This window comes from Chrysemys picta, chromosome 5, assembly GCF_011386835.1.
Source record: "Chrysemys picta bellii isolate R12L10 chromosome 5, ASM1138683v2, whole genome shotgun sequence".
NCBI classification, from domain to species: domain Eukaryota; kingdom Metazoa; phylum Chordata; order Testudines; family Emydidae; genus Chrysemys; species Chrysemys picta.
In genome coordinates, this window is record NC_088795.1 from 6,697,798 (window position 1) to 6,716,294 (window position 18,497).

General features: G+C 45.0%; 1 protein-coding gene across 50 annotated transcripts in view; it reads left to right on the forward strand.

Annotated features, from left to right (window-relative positions):
- The window catches only part of ADGRL3 (adhesion G protein-coupled receptor L3), an 820,109-nt gene that overhangs the window by 740,122 nt on the left and 61,490 nt on the right, over positions 1 to 18,497 (forward strand). For 42 of the 50 annotated variants that reach the window (XM_042860378.2, XM_065595838.1, XM_024100865.3 and 39 more), the window contains one exon: positions 5,905 to 6,001. In XM_042860378.2, coding sequence (XP_042716312.1) covers positions 5,905 to 6,001 — 97 coding nt within the window. Of the gene's footprint in view, positions 1 to 5,904; positions 6,002 to 16,060; positions 17,414 to 18,497 lie in introns of those variants that run through there. The other 8 variants (XM_024100868.3, XM_042860379.2, XM_065595839.1 and 5 more) reach the window with 1 other exon arrangement.

Below are 18,497 nucleotides of genomic sequence, written 5' to 3' on the forward strand. Positions count from 1 at the left end.
TCTGTTCATCCAAAAAATCAATGTTTATTCTGTTTGGGAGTTTGGCATTTTACTCCCTAACTTGTCTAAGGATGCTGATTTATGAAGAGCAGTTCATATAAAACAAACTAGCTGACTCCTTAATCAAGAGAAACCAAACACACACTTATTCTGCATTACTAAAGGATCTAATTATATTTGCCAATTCACCTATTAAATTATGACAGAAACATGCAGTGAATAACAGTTTATAATCTGTCAGGAAAACATAATTTGTGATTTATGTTGTCTTGGAAGTAAATTGTTATTTATTTTAAGTTTTCCAAGGTGTCATTCAAGAGTTGTATTCTGACATCTGCTAGGGACTGCACACAGCGCATATAGTAATGGAACATGGAGCCTTTAACCTCTTGGTCAAAAGTGTCTAGTGGTGCAGATTTGGCCAGTGGTCTGCCTATTGACTACCTAGCATGTCTTACATATACAACACTCCCATTAATACACCCCAGAATGATATTTGCCTTTTTCGCAACTGCATCATGTTGTTGACTCTCATTCCATTTGTGATGCACTATAATTCTCAGAGCTTTTCCAGCATTACTACCACGTGCCAGTTTATCCCATTTTTCAGCTGTGCATTTGATTTTTCCTTCTTAAGCATAGTACTTACCACTTATCTTTATTGAGTTCATCTTGTTGATTTCAGATTACTTCTCACATTTGTCAAGGTTGTTTTGAATTCTAATCCTGTTCTCCAAAGTGCTAGCAACCTCTCCCAGCTTAGTGTCACACACAGATTTTATAAGCATGCTCAACACTGCATTATGCAAGTCGAGACCCCTACTTGCTACACCCTCTCAGTTTGACAGCAAACCATTGATAACTCTCTTTGAGTATGGTCTTTCAACCAGTTGTCCACCCACCTTATATTAGTTTCATCTAGAATACATTTCCCTACTTTAATTATGCAAATATCATATGGGACTGTATCAACAGCCTTAGTAAAATCAAGATGTATCATGTCTACTGCTTCCCCCCATTCACTAGACCAATAACCCTGTCAAAGAAGGACATTAGGGTGCTTTGGCATGATTTGTTTTCAACAAATCCATGCTGGCTATTCCTTATTATCCTCTAGGTTCTTACACATTGATTGTTTAATAATTTGTTCCAGTATCTTTTCAGGTATCGAAGTTCGGCTGACTGGTCCATAATTCCCTGGGTTCTTTTTCTTGCCTTTGTAAAGATAGGTACTATGTTTGCCCTTCTCCAGTCCTCTGGGACTTCACCCGTCCTCCAGGAGTTCTCAAAGATCATTGCTAATGGTTCTGAGATTGCTTCAGCTAGTTCCCTAAGAACACTATAATGAATTTCATTTTCACACCCAGGCTAGGCTAACTCAGGTGTTCAGACCTAGGTGCCAATCAACCAGGTGAATTGTGCAGTGTGGCCATAACCCTCTAGCAGTCCCTCCAAACTAAGGTTGAGACACTTTGGCGGGTTTGTGCTTGGATTCCACTCCAGCTTCCTGTCCTGTGCTTGTTTTCTGTATCAACAGAGGACTCCAGTCTCTGCGGCTGGCCATCCTGCACTTCTCACAAGCATTACAACACACAAATAAAATTACAGCAGAAAATGGATGATGATCCTACAGGGTTATAGAGAGTATCTAATGCCATTTATTTAACATTTGTGACACATTGTCTCGGTGTGTTTTACAGAGAAATGACATAGGATTGCTTGGAAGCATTCTATTATTTTATAGCAAAATACAAGCTGCAGGGGAAGATAAACCACATAAAATATTTTCCCCTGTTAAGATACTCCAAAACATCATAATTAATAATCAGGAACAATTACGCCAAAGAAATTAAACAAGCTTCTCCACCATTAGTAATTAAATATTTAAAAGGGTCGCACTTTACATTAAAGTTCCATTCATAAAAATGTTTATAAAGGCTTAATAAGCGATTAATAGATGATTTAATACCGGGTAAATCAATTGTCATAGAGTCCAATGGATACTTAAACTGTGACTCATTAATAGGAGTGGGAAACAGTTTTCCCATCCCATGAGAATTTGATATTTTTTTCTGATCTAAATCTCACAAATTTTCAAAAACCAAAAATCAATTTATAAAAAAAATCAGTTCAGTTCAATCAAATAATTTCATTTTGATAATTCCAAAATGTTTTGTTTCCATTTCAAGGTTTGTTTCACCTTTCGTTAGCGTACATGTCCGAACATTTCAAAACAAGAGGTCTGTTTTATTCAAAACACTGAAACTTTCCTGTTCAACAATCTCAAAACTTTATTAACCAAAAATGTTTCGAGTCAGGTGTTTCATAAAAACTATCACTGTTTCTCGAACAGTTTCTGTTTTTCCCACCAACTGGCATTTTCCAATGAAAAAACGTTTAATTGGAAAATTCCCAACCAGCTCTGTTCATAACCATCTGTTGCACCTTCTGCTGAAACGTTTACAACTATAGCGCACACTGCTCATGTCTGTGACCTGCTTATGACGTCTAGTAACACTTTATAAACCATTTATAAATGGAATCTTAATATAAAGTGTGACCAAAATGGGTTATTGTAGAGTTTTCAGCTGGGATTTTCAAGAACCCTAAGGCTCGTGGACACCTGCCTACCTCCTTTAAAATTCCTTGGAAGTCCCAGGCTTCACATTTCCATAGTGCAGAACAATGCTTCCCCTCCTTGTGCCATCTTACCCATGTCATAGGTGAGGGCTGGGCAGGTGTCTCCCTTGCGCTCATCTGTGGGTTTCTCAGTGTCCTTGGAGGTATGTGGATGTTTTCCCCCACATGGCAGAATTATTGACTCACAGTGTCATAGAATCATAGAATATCAGGGTTGGAAGGGACCTCAGGAGGTCATCTAGTCCAACCCCCTCCTCAAAGCAGGACCACTCCGCAACTAAATCATCCCAGCCAGGGCTTTGTTGAGCCTGACCTTAAAAACCTCTAAGGAAGGAGATTCCACCACCGCCCTAGGTAACCCATTCCAGTGCTTCATCACCCTCCTAGTGGAAATGTTTTTTCCTAATATCCAACCTAAACCTCCCCCATGCAACTTGAGACCATGTTCTGTCACCTGCTACCACTGAGAACAGTCTAGATCCATCCTCTTTGGAACCCCCTTTCAGGTAGTTGAAAGCAGCTATCAATCCCCCCTCATTCTTCTCTTCTGCAGACTAAATAATCCCAGTTCCCTCAGCCTCTCCTCATAAGTCATGTGCTCCAGCCCCCTAATCATGTTTGTTGCTCTCCGCTGGACTCTTTCCAATTTTCCGACATCCTTCTTGTAGTGTGGGGCCCAAAACTGGACACAGTACTCCAGATGAGGCCTCACCAATGCTGAATAGAGGGGAATGATCATGTCCCTCGATCTGCTGGCAATGCCCCTACTTATACAGCCCAAAATGCCATTAGCCTTCTTGGCAACAAGGACACACTGTTAACTCATATCCAGCTTCTCGTCCACTGTAACCCCTAAGTCCTTTTCTGCAGAACTGCTGCCTAGCCACTCGGTCCCTAGTCTGTAGCAGTGCATGGGATTCTTCCATCCTAAGTGCAGGACTCTGCACTTGTCCTTGTTGAACCTCCTCAGGTTTCTTTTGGCCCAATCCTCTAATTTGTCTAGGTCCCCCTATACTCCCCATCAGCCCCAGTGACGTTCTGCGTTGGGGAAAAGGAGAGGTTGCCTTACATCCTTTGTACCTGAGCAATACCTTTGATTGTGTAGGATTCTGTTAAAGATGGAGGCTGATAATAAAACCATCTGCTTTCCATTTGCTGTCAGCATATGGGGATAAGTAGCTCAGCACAGCAGTTTGCAGGCATGAAGCACAGTCACACACACACACACACACACACTCCAACACTTTACACACTTCCCTGCCTAACCCATCTCTTCGGGCGGGGGTTATCATGTCCCAAACTCCTTATGTGTGGCTGTTCTCTGAGCCTGCTGTGCTGGGTCTGTCCAAGCTCATCAAAATGGAGGACACCTTCCATGTTTGGCTACGTGGAAAAGCATAATGCTTACTGCTCTGGGAACTCTCCGGGGCTCAGCTCCCATGCACTGAGGAGCACGGACTCTTTGACACACAAACTAGGAAAGATGAGGCTGCCCATGGCGACACTACAGTGCAAGCCATATGTATTTCGGCCCTCGTTCTCCCACTGCCATATACCCCAATGAGATGCTGGTGTAACTCCTCTGAAATCAGTGGAATAACACCATCCTCATGCTGAAGCCGCGCAGGGGTGATTCAGGCCCTTTATTATTATTGTAGTAGCATTTTTATACTTTAGCTTGCAGCTAGTGCATCCTGAATCGTTCTCCCCGCGTCAGGAGACAAGGAGGGATGACGGAAGCCACAACCCCAGATTGGGTTTCCCCATAGCAAAGGCGGATCACGTATGCAAGGCCCATGACAGTCCCAGTTGTACAGCCGTGCAGCAAGTTCATTTGGCCACCTCTCATCCTGACATTCAGCAATGCAGCTGGGAAATATGTCTCTTTGGACCCTCCCTCCAGATAACGGGGAGAAAAACAACCAGCAATCAGGAGCCAGATATTCAAAACAGCTCAGCACTCAACACCTCCCATTTAGGCATCTCAGTAAGTGACTGGGTTCTCCAAAGGGGATCAGCTTCCATCTTCAGGCACCTAAAAGAAATGACCAGATTTTCAAGGAACAACAGGCACTACTCAGTTCTGAAAAACTGCCCCTGCTCGCAGCTGCTTAGACCATTGGAAATCTGTCAGTAGATTTTCCAAAGCACAGGCTTGGGGATGAGGCGGTGTGGTGCGAGTGACAAAGGCAAATGCCCCATGACCCATCTGAAAGACAAAACAGAAGACCGCTAAATCCGGGATAACACAACAAGACCCCTTCAATAAATGCTATGCCATAAATGTCAAAATCTTCGCTGTTTTTCATTAGGGGAATATAACTTCTCTTGTTTTGTGGCTGTATTTATTTCTCATCTTCCCCACAGTGGATAATAAACCTCTAGAAAACTTGAGCACATCCAAAGATGCCTAGACATAAAACAACTATTCCAGTGTACTTGAAAAAAAAACAGATACAAATCAATATACAACAAGGGAATTTTAGAAGTATTCATGCTATTTTCTGTGAGTTAGTTTCAGTCATTCAACACTACACGGCTGGAACAATATCTTGCATGGAGGTTATTTTGTGCACGGTCTGTTCTGCTTGTTTATTAATATTTAGAAAATATATGCTATCCTGTGATGCACTTCTTATTTGAGATACAAATTCATGTTCTGAAGCCAGGCAGCGAGTGTCTGGTATGCAGGGCCAGTGCAAGGAAGTTTCGCACCCTAGGTGAAACTTCCACCTTGCGCCCTCCCACCCCCCAGCCCTACGGCAGCTCCCTGCCCCCCCCCCTTGAAAGCCCCCCCCCCCAGCAGTTCCCCCCCCCCCGGGGAGCCATGTGGCAGCTCCCCACCCCAGCTCACCTCTGCTCCACCTCCTCCCCGAGCACGCCGCCCCCGCTCCAATTCTCCTCCCTTCCCAGGCTTGTGGCGCCCAACAGCTGATTGGCGCCGCAAGCCTGGGAGGCGGGAGAAGTGGAGCAGCGACGGCATGCTCGGGGAGGAACGCTGTAAATAAAAAATTGGGGGCACCGCTTTTTGGCGCCCCCAAATTTTGGCGCCCTAGGCAACCGCCTAGTTTGCCTTAATGGTAGCACCGGCCCTGCTGGTATGCAATAGGCGGGTGATAGCCAATCAGAAACTGCTTACTTACAACTGGATAGGAAGATGTCTCATCCTCTAGACATGCCAGTAAGCCATCTTTAGTGAGGCAGAAAGAAATCTATCTGCAGCTGCTAAAAATTCATTACCTATGTGGTTCAATTCCTCTTCAGAGCCGGATCCGTAGAATGTGGAATGACACAGTTCGAAAGCAGTCCGAGTCTTCCTTTATTACCGGAGATATAAACAGTTCAGCTTCCCTCAACAGAGGTAATTATAAACTGTTTTTCCTATCTACAACTTTTATGATTATTTTTCAAGTAGTCTGAAATTTATTCCCCCTTCCTTCTCCCCAAACCTCAAATTGTGCTGGACCTTATTCCCTGTGATAAGAACGTTATATCACAGAATGAAATGCAGTTGGAGTGCAGTGTATTCCAGTGTCCGTTAACTGGGAAGGGTTTTTTATTGTCGGGGTGGGGGGGTTGGTTGGTTGGTTGGTTTTTTTCCTTATTTTTACACATGCATTTTCAAGAATATAATTTCCGAAAAAGTTAGGAATTTAAAAAGAACTTTTGTCCTACGGTCGGACAGCTAGAGCCATCAGATGGTGAGCCATCAGGCCTCATTGCTAGCAGTAAAAATGGGCAGTTATATGGCTGTATAGTCTGTTAAGCCACATTGTCCCAGGTATAAAGCAATTTCATAGTATTTGTGGAAGTAACAAGATACTGCAGAACACACACTTAAGACAAACCTGCGCACTTGGAACAAAATAATTGTGAGTGATCTTAATATCTAGAATGAGTGCCTGACTTATGTGAGCTGTTCAGAGCTCTGGGAGGGAAACATTATCGGATACGTGTAGCAATGGAGTAATGCTAAACAAAATACAGCACCTATTGCAGTGTGAAATCTTGGCACATTTAAAAAGGTCTCCCACTGAGCTTTTTCCAGGAAAAATGATGGTATGGAATTATTGGGTCTACTAACCTTCCCAAGCTGCCCTGTTTTGCCTCTAGTTAAATTATTTTGATGGCTAACTGTGGGCCGAACCCTAAGGGCTGTACTCCAAATCCTGAGGGCTGTACTTGGTGCCAAATTCTGCTCCTTGTTTTACAACAAAAATCCACCAGATAAATACTGGTGTAAACAGAGGACAAGATTCAGCCCTCAGGGTCTGATTCACCTCTCGTTTCAACCAATGTAAGTCAGAAGTAATCCCACTAAAATCCATGGAGTTGTTTCCATGTAACGATGATGTGACAAGAGACGTAAGACTTTGGTTCTTATTTGGTCCTTATTCAGGCAAAATTCCCATTGACTTTACTTTGAGTTTTGCCTAACTAAGAGCAGGTGGGGAGGGCGTGAAGATTTTGAGTCTCTAATTAGTGATGGGTCACTACAGTGCTCTAGGAGATCAAAAAGGTTGGACTGAGTTCCCTTACTCTTCAGATACATTCCCCGTAACCTTTTGAAGGAGAGAGTAGGTCAGTAACCATGAGTGTGTGTTGCTGTCCCATCACACCCACTTGTCATCAATGGTTTTGACTTGTTACTATAATTGTTTGCAGTTAATTCATTGAAGCAAAGGGTAGATGCACCGCCATGACAGAAACTTCCTTTACGTTTGTTTGGTCCAAGCAGGTTGCCATTTACACCTCTTTCCATCCCTCACAGAGAAGGGAGAGGGGCTGTGTGGCTTTTGTGGTGCTAATTAGGAGGGTTTTGCTTTGCAGCCTGAGGGAGTTTGCAGCCAGAACCAACCTGCCCCATCCACCACATAGTCTCAGCTGTTCTCTCTCCGGTGCATGAGATGTGAATCCCTTCAGATAATGCAGAGGTTGACTTGCCCTCACATCAGGGCTGCCCAGAGGATTCAGGGGGCCTGGGGCAAAGCAATTTTGGGGGCCCCTTTCATAAAAAAAGTTGCAATACTATAGAATACTATATTCTCGTGGGGGGCCCCTGTGGGACCCGGGGCCTGGGGAAAATTGCCCCACTTACCCCCCCCCCTCTGGGCGGCCCTGCCTCACATCCATGTAGAGTGCAAGCAATGCTTTTGCAAGCAGGATGTCTTGGGTTCATGAGGGGAGGAAGGGCATCTTTCCTCTGTCAGCTCAGTCAGTTTTGTTCCAGAATGAAAATGGCATCTTAAACTGAGAAAATCGGGATATGGTTCCAAAGTGGTCACCCTCTGCAGCTTCCTTCCAAGGCTGGCAGGACAACGTTAAGAGATTCCCACCCCAGCAATATTTTTAAGTCCTGATTGTGCAATCCTGATTGTTCTGCCTTTGGTTAGCACCTACCCGTGGAGTTGGATACCATATTCCACATTTTCTTTTCTGTTGATAAAAGTATCAGTACAAATGGGGACTACAAAACCACCTTGGGAGTTAACACCTTCGAAGAAACATGGGACCTCTTGTTACAAAGGGTGCTAGGCAAGAACATCATGTCTGAAATTAACACAACTCCTTGAGACTGGCTGTAAGTTCATTATTAGGCAGCCTGTTTATAAAAGGTACTCATTGACTGAAACATCATTCCTGTGGATTTGGAAGGGATGTCCCCTCTCACGCTTTTTGACCAAGTCTTAGCAATGTTGTTTAACTGTATTTGTATAAGTTATGTTCCCTTTATAATTAACCACATTCTGTTCTTTGGTGTCCTTCCCCATAGTCCCCAAGCAGCTGTCGCATTCACCGCTTTTCTAAAAAAAAAATAGACTCCCTCCACACCAGAATCTCTCTCTATCCCTGGCTACTATCTTGTCTCCACTGTTCCCTTTTAAGCATCTTTTTTATGTAGGGTGACCAGACATCCCGTTTTTAAGCCCTTCTGCAGGTGTCCCGACTTTTTCTTAAAAATGGGGAAACTGTCCCATATTTTCTGTCCGTCCCCACCACCAGTACTGGCGGGTCCTGCTGCTGGACAGACCCCTGCTCACCAGCCGCCTTCTCATCAGCAGTGAGGGGGGATGGTCCAGTGGCCGACGATGGGGGTGGCAATGCAAGGCTGGCAGCGGGGCAAAGCTGCAGCGCATGGGGCAGAGGCTCCCCATGCTGGTCGGTCAGCACAGCCCCCCACTGCATGCCAGCTCTCGGCCAGCAGGGCCCTGCCCCCCGTCCCGTTTCCGGCCGGCACTGGCTGCACGCTGCAAGCTGTGGTGGCTGGTGAATGCAGGCAGGTTACATGTTGTCTCCGTTGCCCACCTATCCGCCCTTTATGTGCTCCCCCTCACTGTCCTCTCCCTGCTTTGCCCCTTCACCCCCCCCCCCAGCCCTGCCGCTCCTCCATACCCCCACCGGCAGGGCACGTCCTGCTCCCAGCACTGTGGGGAGAACCAGCCCCTGGTCGGGGCGCTCAGCTCACCAGTACCCTGTCCGGCAGCTCCTTCCTTCCCCCACTTCCTCTGGCTGGGCCGGCGCCCCGGGAAAACCCAAGATCCTCCAGTTCGGGGCGCTGGCCAGGAGGAGCCGAGCCCTGCATGTGCCAAAGCCCCGTACAGCTCTGGCACAGGGACGCCTCCACACCCCTCAGCTAAGCTCTGGAGTGGGGAAGTGGGGAGCGATTTCCAGCCTGGTCATGCCCTGAACCTGCAGGCTCCACAGCAGCCCCCGGACAGGGGCTTAGCAACCTCTTCACCCCTCACCCCCCACCCCCCACCCTGGGTCCTGACCCCAGGTAGCACGGGGCTGCTCCATCCCCTAGGCACCCTCCCCTGAGCCACCTCTCTGGCCGGTTCGCTGAAGCCCCTGCAGTCAGGTTCCCTGGGCCCTGGTGCACAATCCATCCTTAGGGCTTAACCCCTTCCTGCCTGCGGCGGCAGTTGGGTTATGTCTGTGGCTAGCAACAGCCTGTGCAGGCAGGAAGGGATCAGGTGCTTCCAGCCACAGAGAGAGGAGGAGGGAAAAGAAGAGATGAGCTCCGCAAAGACACAGGCCAGGTTCGTCCCCTTCCCTCCCTCCCCCGCCCTGCAGCTGGAAGCAGCTCCAGTCCCTTCCCTCCCGCTCAGTGCTGAAAGGCTGCTGCTGGCCACATTCTGGTGTGAACTCAGGCAGAAATCTGGGGGGGGGGCATGTGACCCTGCATTCCCCCCCACGTGTTCCCTCAGGAAGACGCAGGTACCAGGAGAGGCGGTTCCGTCCCAGGGTTCCAGCCAGGCATGGGGGGCAGAGAGCTCCAGGCAGGGAGGGTGGGGTCGGTTGGTCGGTCACCCCCCTCCACACCCCGTGTGAGAGAGGTGTACATGTGTGTATCACCCCTCCCTGTGTGAGTGGGGGAGTAGGGGTGTGTGTGTGTCACCCCTCCCTGTGTGAGTGGGGGAGTAGGGGTGTGTGTGTGTCACCCCTCCCTGTGTGAACCCTAAAGTCTTAAAGATAAGGAGGTAAATAAAAAGAATCCAGTTACTCAGCATTTCTTTTTAACGGGGGCTCAGTCAACTTGATGTTAATTTGAACGTTTGTACTGCCTAGTTCTGATTGTTTGCCATTGAACTCGCTTGAATACGAGTAATTTTACCAGGTGTCCCGTATTCAACATAGGGAAATATGGTCACCCTCTTTTTATGTGTTCATCTGCCTCACCAAAACAGCCCCTTGCCAATCTGCAGTCGGGGATTGGTCCTTGCCATAGTGCAGCTGCTGTGGTGAGAGGATCGCCTCTCTCGTTTGATTATAGATAGGCTTGGAAGGGTTGGATTTTTATCAATAAATGTCAATAAATGATTTCACCATACACACACAAACCGATGAAAATTATTTCAATCAGTAATAATCGAAATGCACAAATAGGCAAAGTAAGTAAAGTCTGCTTGAGAACTTATTAGAGTTTGATTAAAGGATATTTACATTTTATATTTTGACATGTGAAGTTGGCAACTTGTGTATTAATGGTTATAAAGTTTTAACGTTTTGAGTCTCAGGGCCTACTGTCATTAAATAATTACTGTCTGACCCCTCTGTTGCTCAACCCCCATAATTTCCTGCAACAGTAAAAATTCAATTAGATACATAATTCAAAATGCTTAAACCCCCTAATTTTGCATAACTGTGAAAATTTAAACAGATAAAATCAGAAAAAAATGCTTTAAAATAAACATTGGTATTATCCATTGGAATTATTAACACTTACAAATTGAATTCTGCCAAGCCTCATTGTAGCTCATGTGCTCTCTTTAATCTCAGTTCTGCTGCCAATTATCACATCACATCCTTCTCAAACCAGGTGCCTTACTCACGCTGTTTCAATTCTGTCTCCAGGCTTGTCCCTTTATTGCGATTAGCAATGGACATCGGTCCACCATTTGAGTTGTGTACCTGCCAGTCTTACTAGTCCCTTTCTTTTCTCTCTTCTGTCTTCCTGTGAGTCTCTGGTTTGAGATCAGCCTGAGGCATCCCATCTGCACTAACGCATCCCCCTCTGCAGATATAACCCTGTCTTCATTTTCTACCAGGAAAGACTTGCTCTGTCATGACCTCTTCCAGCTCTGTATGTCCAAACCGATATTCCACTCACTGGTGAAAGAACCCTGTCAACTCTAATGTCACCCCTTCACCTCCTCTGTTATTCTAGTCTACTTATCCTGTCAAGAACTTAAGGCTTGGCCCAAGCTCCCTCTCTGGCCTCTCTGTGTGCCACATTTTCTAACTGAAAATCTGCTGACTTTCCCCTCCGAAATAGCATCGGCACTAAGAATCATCCTGATCATTTCTTGGTGGCAACGTAGTTATAGATTAGTCCAAAATACACCAGACCTGGTTCTCCTTTCACTTAGCCTGCTTTACTCCAGTGTAGGTTACGGTGGCATTGTACCACTGTAACTCAGGAGGAAGTGAGTGGAGAATCTGACCTGTTGTCTTCTTCTACATTCCCAAAAGCAAGAGCACATAACCATCATAATCAGAAATCCCTAAGGACCCCCTGCTTGTTTCAGGATCCAAATTCACAGTGTCTTTCTAGTATTCAGTCTCCACATCTTTCTCTCCCCTTTTTCTACCACAAATCTGACTTCTTCTCTCTCCACTCTGAGATTCTCCGTCCAGAAATAAAACCTCTTATTGATGGGACTGTTTCCATTTCGCAGTTTCAAAACTGTCTTGCCTGTAACTCCAGTGCTTTGTGCAGTAAAACCATCAGATCTTAGTTCTGGAGCCTTTCAAACTCCCCAAAATGATGCCTCTTCTTTAGTCTTGTCATCTCTTCCTTGTGCATTCCTGCTCTGTAACATCTCTGCATGACACAGTGTAACTAGCTTTACCTCTATCAGCCAGGAGTCAGCTTTAATCTGCCCTGGGGCATTCTGTGTGAATGGTGCTGTGGAGCGTATTGTGTTGTACTCCTCCTCTGCCTTGGAATCCGTGCTATCGTGGTGTAGATGTCTTTGCGTATAGTGGGCTGACAATGATAAGAGTCAAACTGAAAAAAATGTCCTTTGTAAGAGCATGAGTTGAGGAACGAGTCTCTCTTTATCTGTATGATGTTCATGGGGCAAGAGGTTCTAAAGTTCTTGATTTACAGGTATAACACTGACAGGTCACAGTTGTTGGCCAGCAGGATCAAACCTGGGACTTCTGGAGCTTAGTGTAGGAGCCTCTACTGCTTGAGCTAAAAGCCCTCTGGTCCTTAGCTAAGGCTGTAGACCAGACTCATTAATCTCTAAGTGGTCTCGGTGCCTCTAGATGGTAACCCCGGAGGTGTGTGGGTTACACAAGGCTAACACGTCGAGCATCTTTTTCGGTGATAACTGTGCCAAGAGCCTACAAGTGCAAGGTAGAGTGTCACAGCGTGCAATGGCAGGTGTATTATATGGACTGTGAAATCAAAGTGTAACCACCTGCTTGTGTCCCCTTCCCATAGCCATCCCTTTGACTGAACAATCTCCCAAGTCAGCCCCCTCTTGTGTACGTGTCCCCTTTTAGCCCGCCGACACAGCTGTACGTGAAGTGTGTATTATTCATAAACTGCAACTGAACTTCAGTAATGGGATGTAGAGGGATGTACTGACATGAGGGAGCCCCTCTTCTTCTGGAAAGTGGGAGGTACGGAAGAATTGTGAGGGGAAGAGCTCTGCAGTGTGGTCGTTTCATGCATGGGCCTTGTAGAGCGGGTAACGGTTTAGGAGCTGCTCTCTTGTAATAGCGTGTCACGTGGTACAGAAATAGGGAAGCTTATGTTGCTATTATTATTTGTATTGCAGTAACACCCAGGGGCCACAGTGAGGGCTCAGCACCCCAACGTGCTAGGCACTGTGCAAACAGGCCCTGCCTCACAGACCTTCCAATCTCCATCTCAGCTTTGAGTTAGATTGCTTGAAAGTAGCAGTTATTGCCAGCGTGACAGAGACCTCATGTGTGGGGCTGATGGTTCTGCAGAAAACTTTTGAGTAGATCCCGAAAAATGGGTGCAGAGTAACAGGGGACTTGCGTAGAGAAATTTGAACATTCCTTGTGCTGCAATCAAAGTGCAGAAGAGATGTCTCTCCTCTTCCTCCCCTACAGATAAGTGATGTGGCACAGAGAGAGCCGGGTCGCCTTTCCCTGTTTATTCCCACCTAGCAGTGACTAATCCGAACATCCCCGTCCTTTCCATTTTTCTGCTGTCCTACGCAGCCTTTGAGAGCGCTCTCCATGAGGACGCTGGTGCGTTCTGACAGCCTCCCTCAATAACCAGTCATGTAGCAGAGCAGCGATGTGGCTCCAATCCATTTTTCACTCATGTCTTGTCAGAGCCATTATTGTCTCTCTCAGGGTACCAGACTGTCAGAGTAGAAGAAATTTCGTAATAAATCGTACGGCACCTTATTTGCATTCAGGTTTCCAACCATATTTTTTTTTAATATAGTTTTGGAGGAAAATGCAAGTGGAAAAAAATGTAAATGGGGGTTGTCTGCTGTTGATGGGTTATCCAAATGAATGTTCCTTCCTTTGGAAAGGCAGTTTAGTCACCGAGAGAAAGGCTTGTGCAGTAGTTTGTTATTGTCACCACATACTATTTTGTTAACATGAAGTGCGTCGAAGGTGCTGCGCCTGTCCATAAGAGTTGTCACATTAAGGGAACTATCAGTTCACTGATTGCAAATGTTAATCATGTCTTAATATATTTTACCCTTTTGGAAAATAATGGGATAGAGATGATACCAATAGAGTTCTACGGAATTTAAACAGGGGTCTAAAGAAATGAACTCTAAAAGCCTGTAAAGTTGAATAGAGAACTATATCCCTACTCTAGAATTCCATGCTTGGCGTAAGAATGCTACAGAAAGGTTACTGTTCCACTTCTGTAGAAAATTCTCTTCTTGCCTGATTCCCTGTATACGTGAGCTGACTTGCAAATCCATGTCAGGCCCCAGTCCTGCCATTAGATCCATGCAGGTGTGTGCCCTTATGACAGTCAGAGACCTTTGGGACTTCATAGGTTTTAAGGCCAGAAGGGACCATTATGGTAATCTAGTCTGACCTCCTGCATAACACCGGCCAGAGAATGTCACTCACTGATGCCTGCATCATAACTTCCAGTTGAACTACAGCACCTTTTTAGAAGGACATAAAGAGATCCTCACTTTCACATTTACCGAGAGGATTTGGGCAGCATTTGAACCCAGGACCTCTCACAACCTAGGCAATAGTCTTAATTTTAGGCAACAACCCCCCAAAGTGCCATTTGTGTAAAAGTGCCAGGCGTGGGCATCCATCCAAACAGATTCAATTGCAGGATTGGGGCCTAAATGTGTAGGGGCACTGTGTGAGGGGACAGAAGCGGCGATTGTTAGGGGCACAGTGCTGGTGTGAAGTAGGGAATGTTTAAATATGGACAGGCAAGGGTGCATGCGGGTGTGGGAGACTGTGCATAGATGTGTATGTGTGGTCATGTACATGGAGGACAGGTCAAGAGTTAGGGCCAGAATTGCCACATCTTAAACCATGATCGTTGTGAAGTCCAGATGCCAGGTCGTTGGTGATTGTGATTGGAAAGGAAAAATTCTCTTCCTAGTTAGAAACCACAGAGCCACATTCAACCCCCAGTCACTCCCATGTAAAACTACTGAAGTATGGTTTGTAGCCATGTAAACAAGGGCAGAATTTGCCCGTTTCTTAGGAACCCCATCCATTATATTTGAAATCAATGTTTTGTTTTCTCTCTGCCTTATTATTCCTGCTCTGTATTTTTATGTCAGCCACAAAGATATAATCTCAAGTGTACACAGGAAAAGGGGGAATGATTGGTACTGTTTTCCGAGATAATCAGTTTAATGTCAAATTCATGCACATTCCATCATAATGAACAGAACAAACTGAGCTCAAATTCAAACAGTGGGAATCTGACTCAGAGAGAAAATTAAAATGAGCAACGTTAATATCCTGATTTCTAACCCAAGTGAGACCTGATCGGTCTCAGAACGAAATCTCCTGTCAAATCCCTCACCCACCCCAAAATATAATTAAGTTGTGATTTCCATTCTGAAACAGTATCTGCGCAGTGAACTCAGCAGGGACTGCTGCGGTATATGTCGAGGTGGGTGGGTGAAATTTAACATTCTGTCCAGGTGGCCATGTTAGGCTGAATTTTTAGGTAGCAGGCTTTCAGAAAATGCACTGAAACTTTATGTTCTCCATGCAGCAGAAGTCTGATGTGGGACTTTGCCCCCGGTGTCAGTGCTTGCACCAGTGCCCTAGCATGGTAGTAAGGGGGCACTGTTAAATTCCTGGTACTGCAGATACTCTACTTCCAGTTCTTGCCATAACCAGAATTTCCAAGCACTTACCAAGGACAGAGATGGGTTCTGTTCAGATTTTCGGCAAAGCTTCATTTCACCTGAACTCAGGTGCGCACACACCCTCACACGGATGTCACATGTCACACAAACAGTGGCAGCTGCGAAATGTCACATGAAAGTAGCTCAGGACTCCAACTTGAAGTGGTTTCTACGGGGCCTGATGTGGTGGGACCCTGATCCTTGATGCTACTGTAATACAAATAATAAATAGCCATCAAACTGATCCTTCCTGTGAGATTCAGACAGCGCCAAGAAGATACCTGCCCATCTGCTCCTACACCCTGAAATATGCAGACCATTCAGTGGCAGCCGTGTTGTTTCACAGTGTAAGCAGGGATACCTCTTTCCATTTTTACCTGCTTTTTATGTATGCAAGGCGAAGAAACAAGCAGCACGTTAGAAGATTTACCGCAGAGGGACGGAGAAGGTGTGGAATTCTAAAGGAGTGGGGGAGGCATTAAAATACACTGAGTGGGAAGGCCTTTGGAGTAGCATCGCACCACTATCATGCAGGTGAACCTACTTTGTGTCCCCATCTCTCTTCTCCCCAGGCTGACAGAGGCTGCGATTGCTGTGGAGACAGCATGCCCAATCACTGGAAGTGTCTGACGTGACCCACCAACAAACCTCTGTGTTGAATTAATAGAGATAATATGAATGTTCTTGGAACGCATCTTTACTGAATCAGAATTTCTCAAAGCTCAGTGTCAAAATTAATATGGCATTCACCACTCCAACAACTATCCTATGACGTTTAAGAACATGGGAACTGCCATAATGGGTCAGACCTGTGATCCATCTAGCCCAGTATCCTGTCTCTGACTCTGTCCAGTACCAGAGCATCCGGGGGAGTATACAGAAGAACAGCCATTGATGGATCTGTCCTCCATGAACTTATCTAGTTCTTTTTCAGATCAAGTTATACTTTTGGCCATCACAACATCACAGGGCAGTGAGTTCCACAGGTTAATGGTGTGTTGTATGAAAAATACTTCCTTGTGTTTGTATTAAACCTGCTGACTATAAATGTAACTGGGTCACTCCTGATGTTTTGTATTGTGGAAAGGGTAAATAACATGTCTCTGTTCTGTTCCACACCATTCATGATTTTTATAGATCTCGCTCACATCCCCCCTTAATCATCTCTTATCTAAACTGGACCCAGCCCTAATCTTTTTAGTCTCTCCTCATGTGGAAGCTGTTTCATACCCTGGTTCATCTTTGTTGCCCTTCTCTGAACCTTTCCAATTCCAATCTTTTTTGAGATGGGATGACCAAAACAGGACGCAATTTCAAGGTGTCAGCACACCACGGATTTATATAGTGACATTATGATATTTTCTGTCTTATTTTCTATCCCTTTCCTAATAGTTCTTAACAGTCCCTTTGCCTTTTTGACCACTGCTGTGCGTTAAGCTGTGTGTTAAGCTGAAGTTTTCAAAGAACTATCCAGAGGTAATAGCTAATTTAGAATCCATCCCTATATAGTTTTCGTTAAGATTATTTTTTTCCAGTGTGCATTACTATGCATTTATCAATGCTGAATTTCATCTGCCGTTTTGTTGCCCCATCACCCAGTTTTGTGAGATCCCCCTGTAACTCTTTGCAGTCAGTTTTGGACTTAACTATTTTGAATTATTTTGTATCATCTGCAAACTTTGCCACTTCCCGGTTCACTTCCTCTTTCAGATCATTAATGAACATTTTGAACAGCACAAGACCCAATACAGATCCTTAAAGGACCTTGCTGTTTGCCTCTCTCCATTGTGAAAACTGACCATTTATTCCTACCCCATTTTCAGCTTTGTGAAATTGGCCATATTAATTGAAATGTAACACTAATGCTCACTGTTTAACATATTTTTGTCAAATAAAAGCGGAGCTTTGGCTGGCTCCAAAAGGCATCCCAGTCATTCTTTTTTGCCCGTAGACATGGTGGTGGGAATGCATGGCCTTGTGGGAATTTCCACTGCTAAACGGAAAAGCAGAGATTAGCCAACATTGCAGTATTCAGTTCTGTATTTGGTTTAGGCTGGGACTGGATTCAAGTTTGAGGCAGAAGGAAGGCTAGGATTTGGATTTAGCAACACTGAAATATTGCCAGCTGATGATCAGATGAGCTTATGAGATTTTCTGGTCCCTTGAGCAGGTTCTCATGAGATTTGGATGGCATCCAAACCACAAAATAAACCCACGCCCAGGACACATACCCTTTGGATGTGACCTGGAACCAAGTGTGAAAGTGAGTCTGAGTACTCAAATCCAATCTCCGCACCCTCCATTTTGAAGGGGTTCAAATTCAAGATTTTCTCTTTTGATTCATCTCTCTTAAAAGTGTTACTTTATCGCTACAGCATAAGATTTTACACGAATTCCAACCCTTACACTTAGTAATATAATCAAAGTGAATAAAAATGAAACAGATGATTAACTGACTCTTACACCCCATAGACAGACTAGTCACACACAAGCTATAAACATCTAATCACACTGTTGATATTCAGTGTAATTTACAGCAATTATTACATGTACTGAGATAGAATTAAGTAGCTTTTTAACCAGTTTATTAAACAAGGAAATGTGCTTCAGCGTATACAGAAAGGAGAGTTACTACTCAAAGGTGTACCTGCAAGTAAAACAAAGTCTTGTAAACGGATCAATAAACCTGAGTTGCATGGGTTTATCATGCATTTCCCACACCCATTAAAAGGCATTGTGATGGCAATGCACAGTAAGCAGACATCTTTGGAATTACTATGAGATCGTGTAAGATGGCTCATGACATGGTGTGATCATTTCACATTCCTCCCTCAAGCAAAACTGGGTTATCACAGTATATCAGGATTCATGAGAAGTCTAGCAAGAGCTTATGTGTTAAATGGAAGTTTCCATTCTGAATCCAAAAATGTGTGCGGTGCTCGTATGTAAACTTCTGGAGAGGCTGGTAACCCTGCTGTAAGACCTACTTTCCTCCGAGCTGTACTGTAC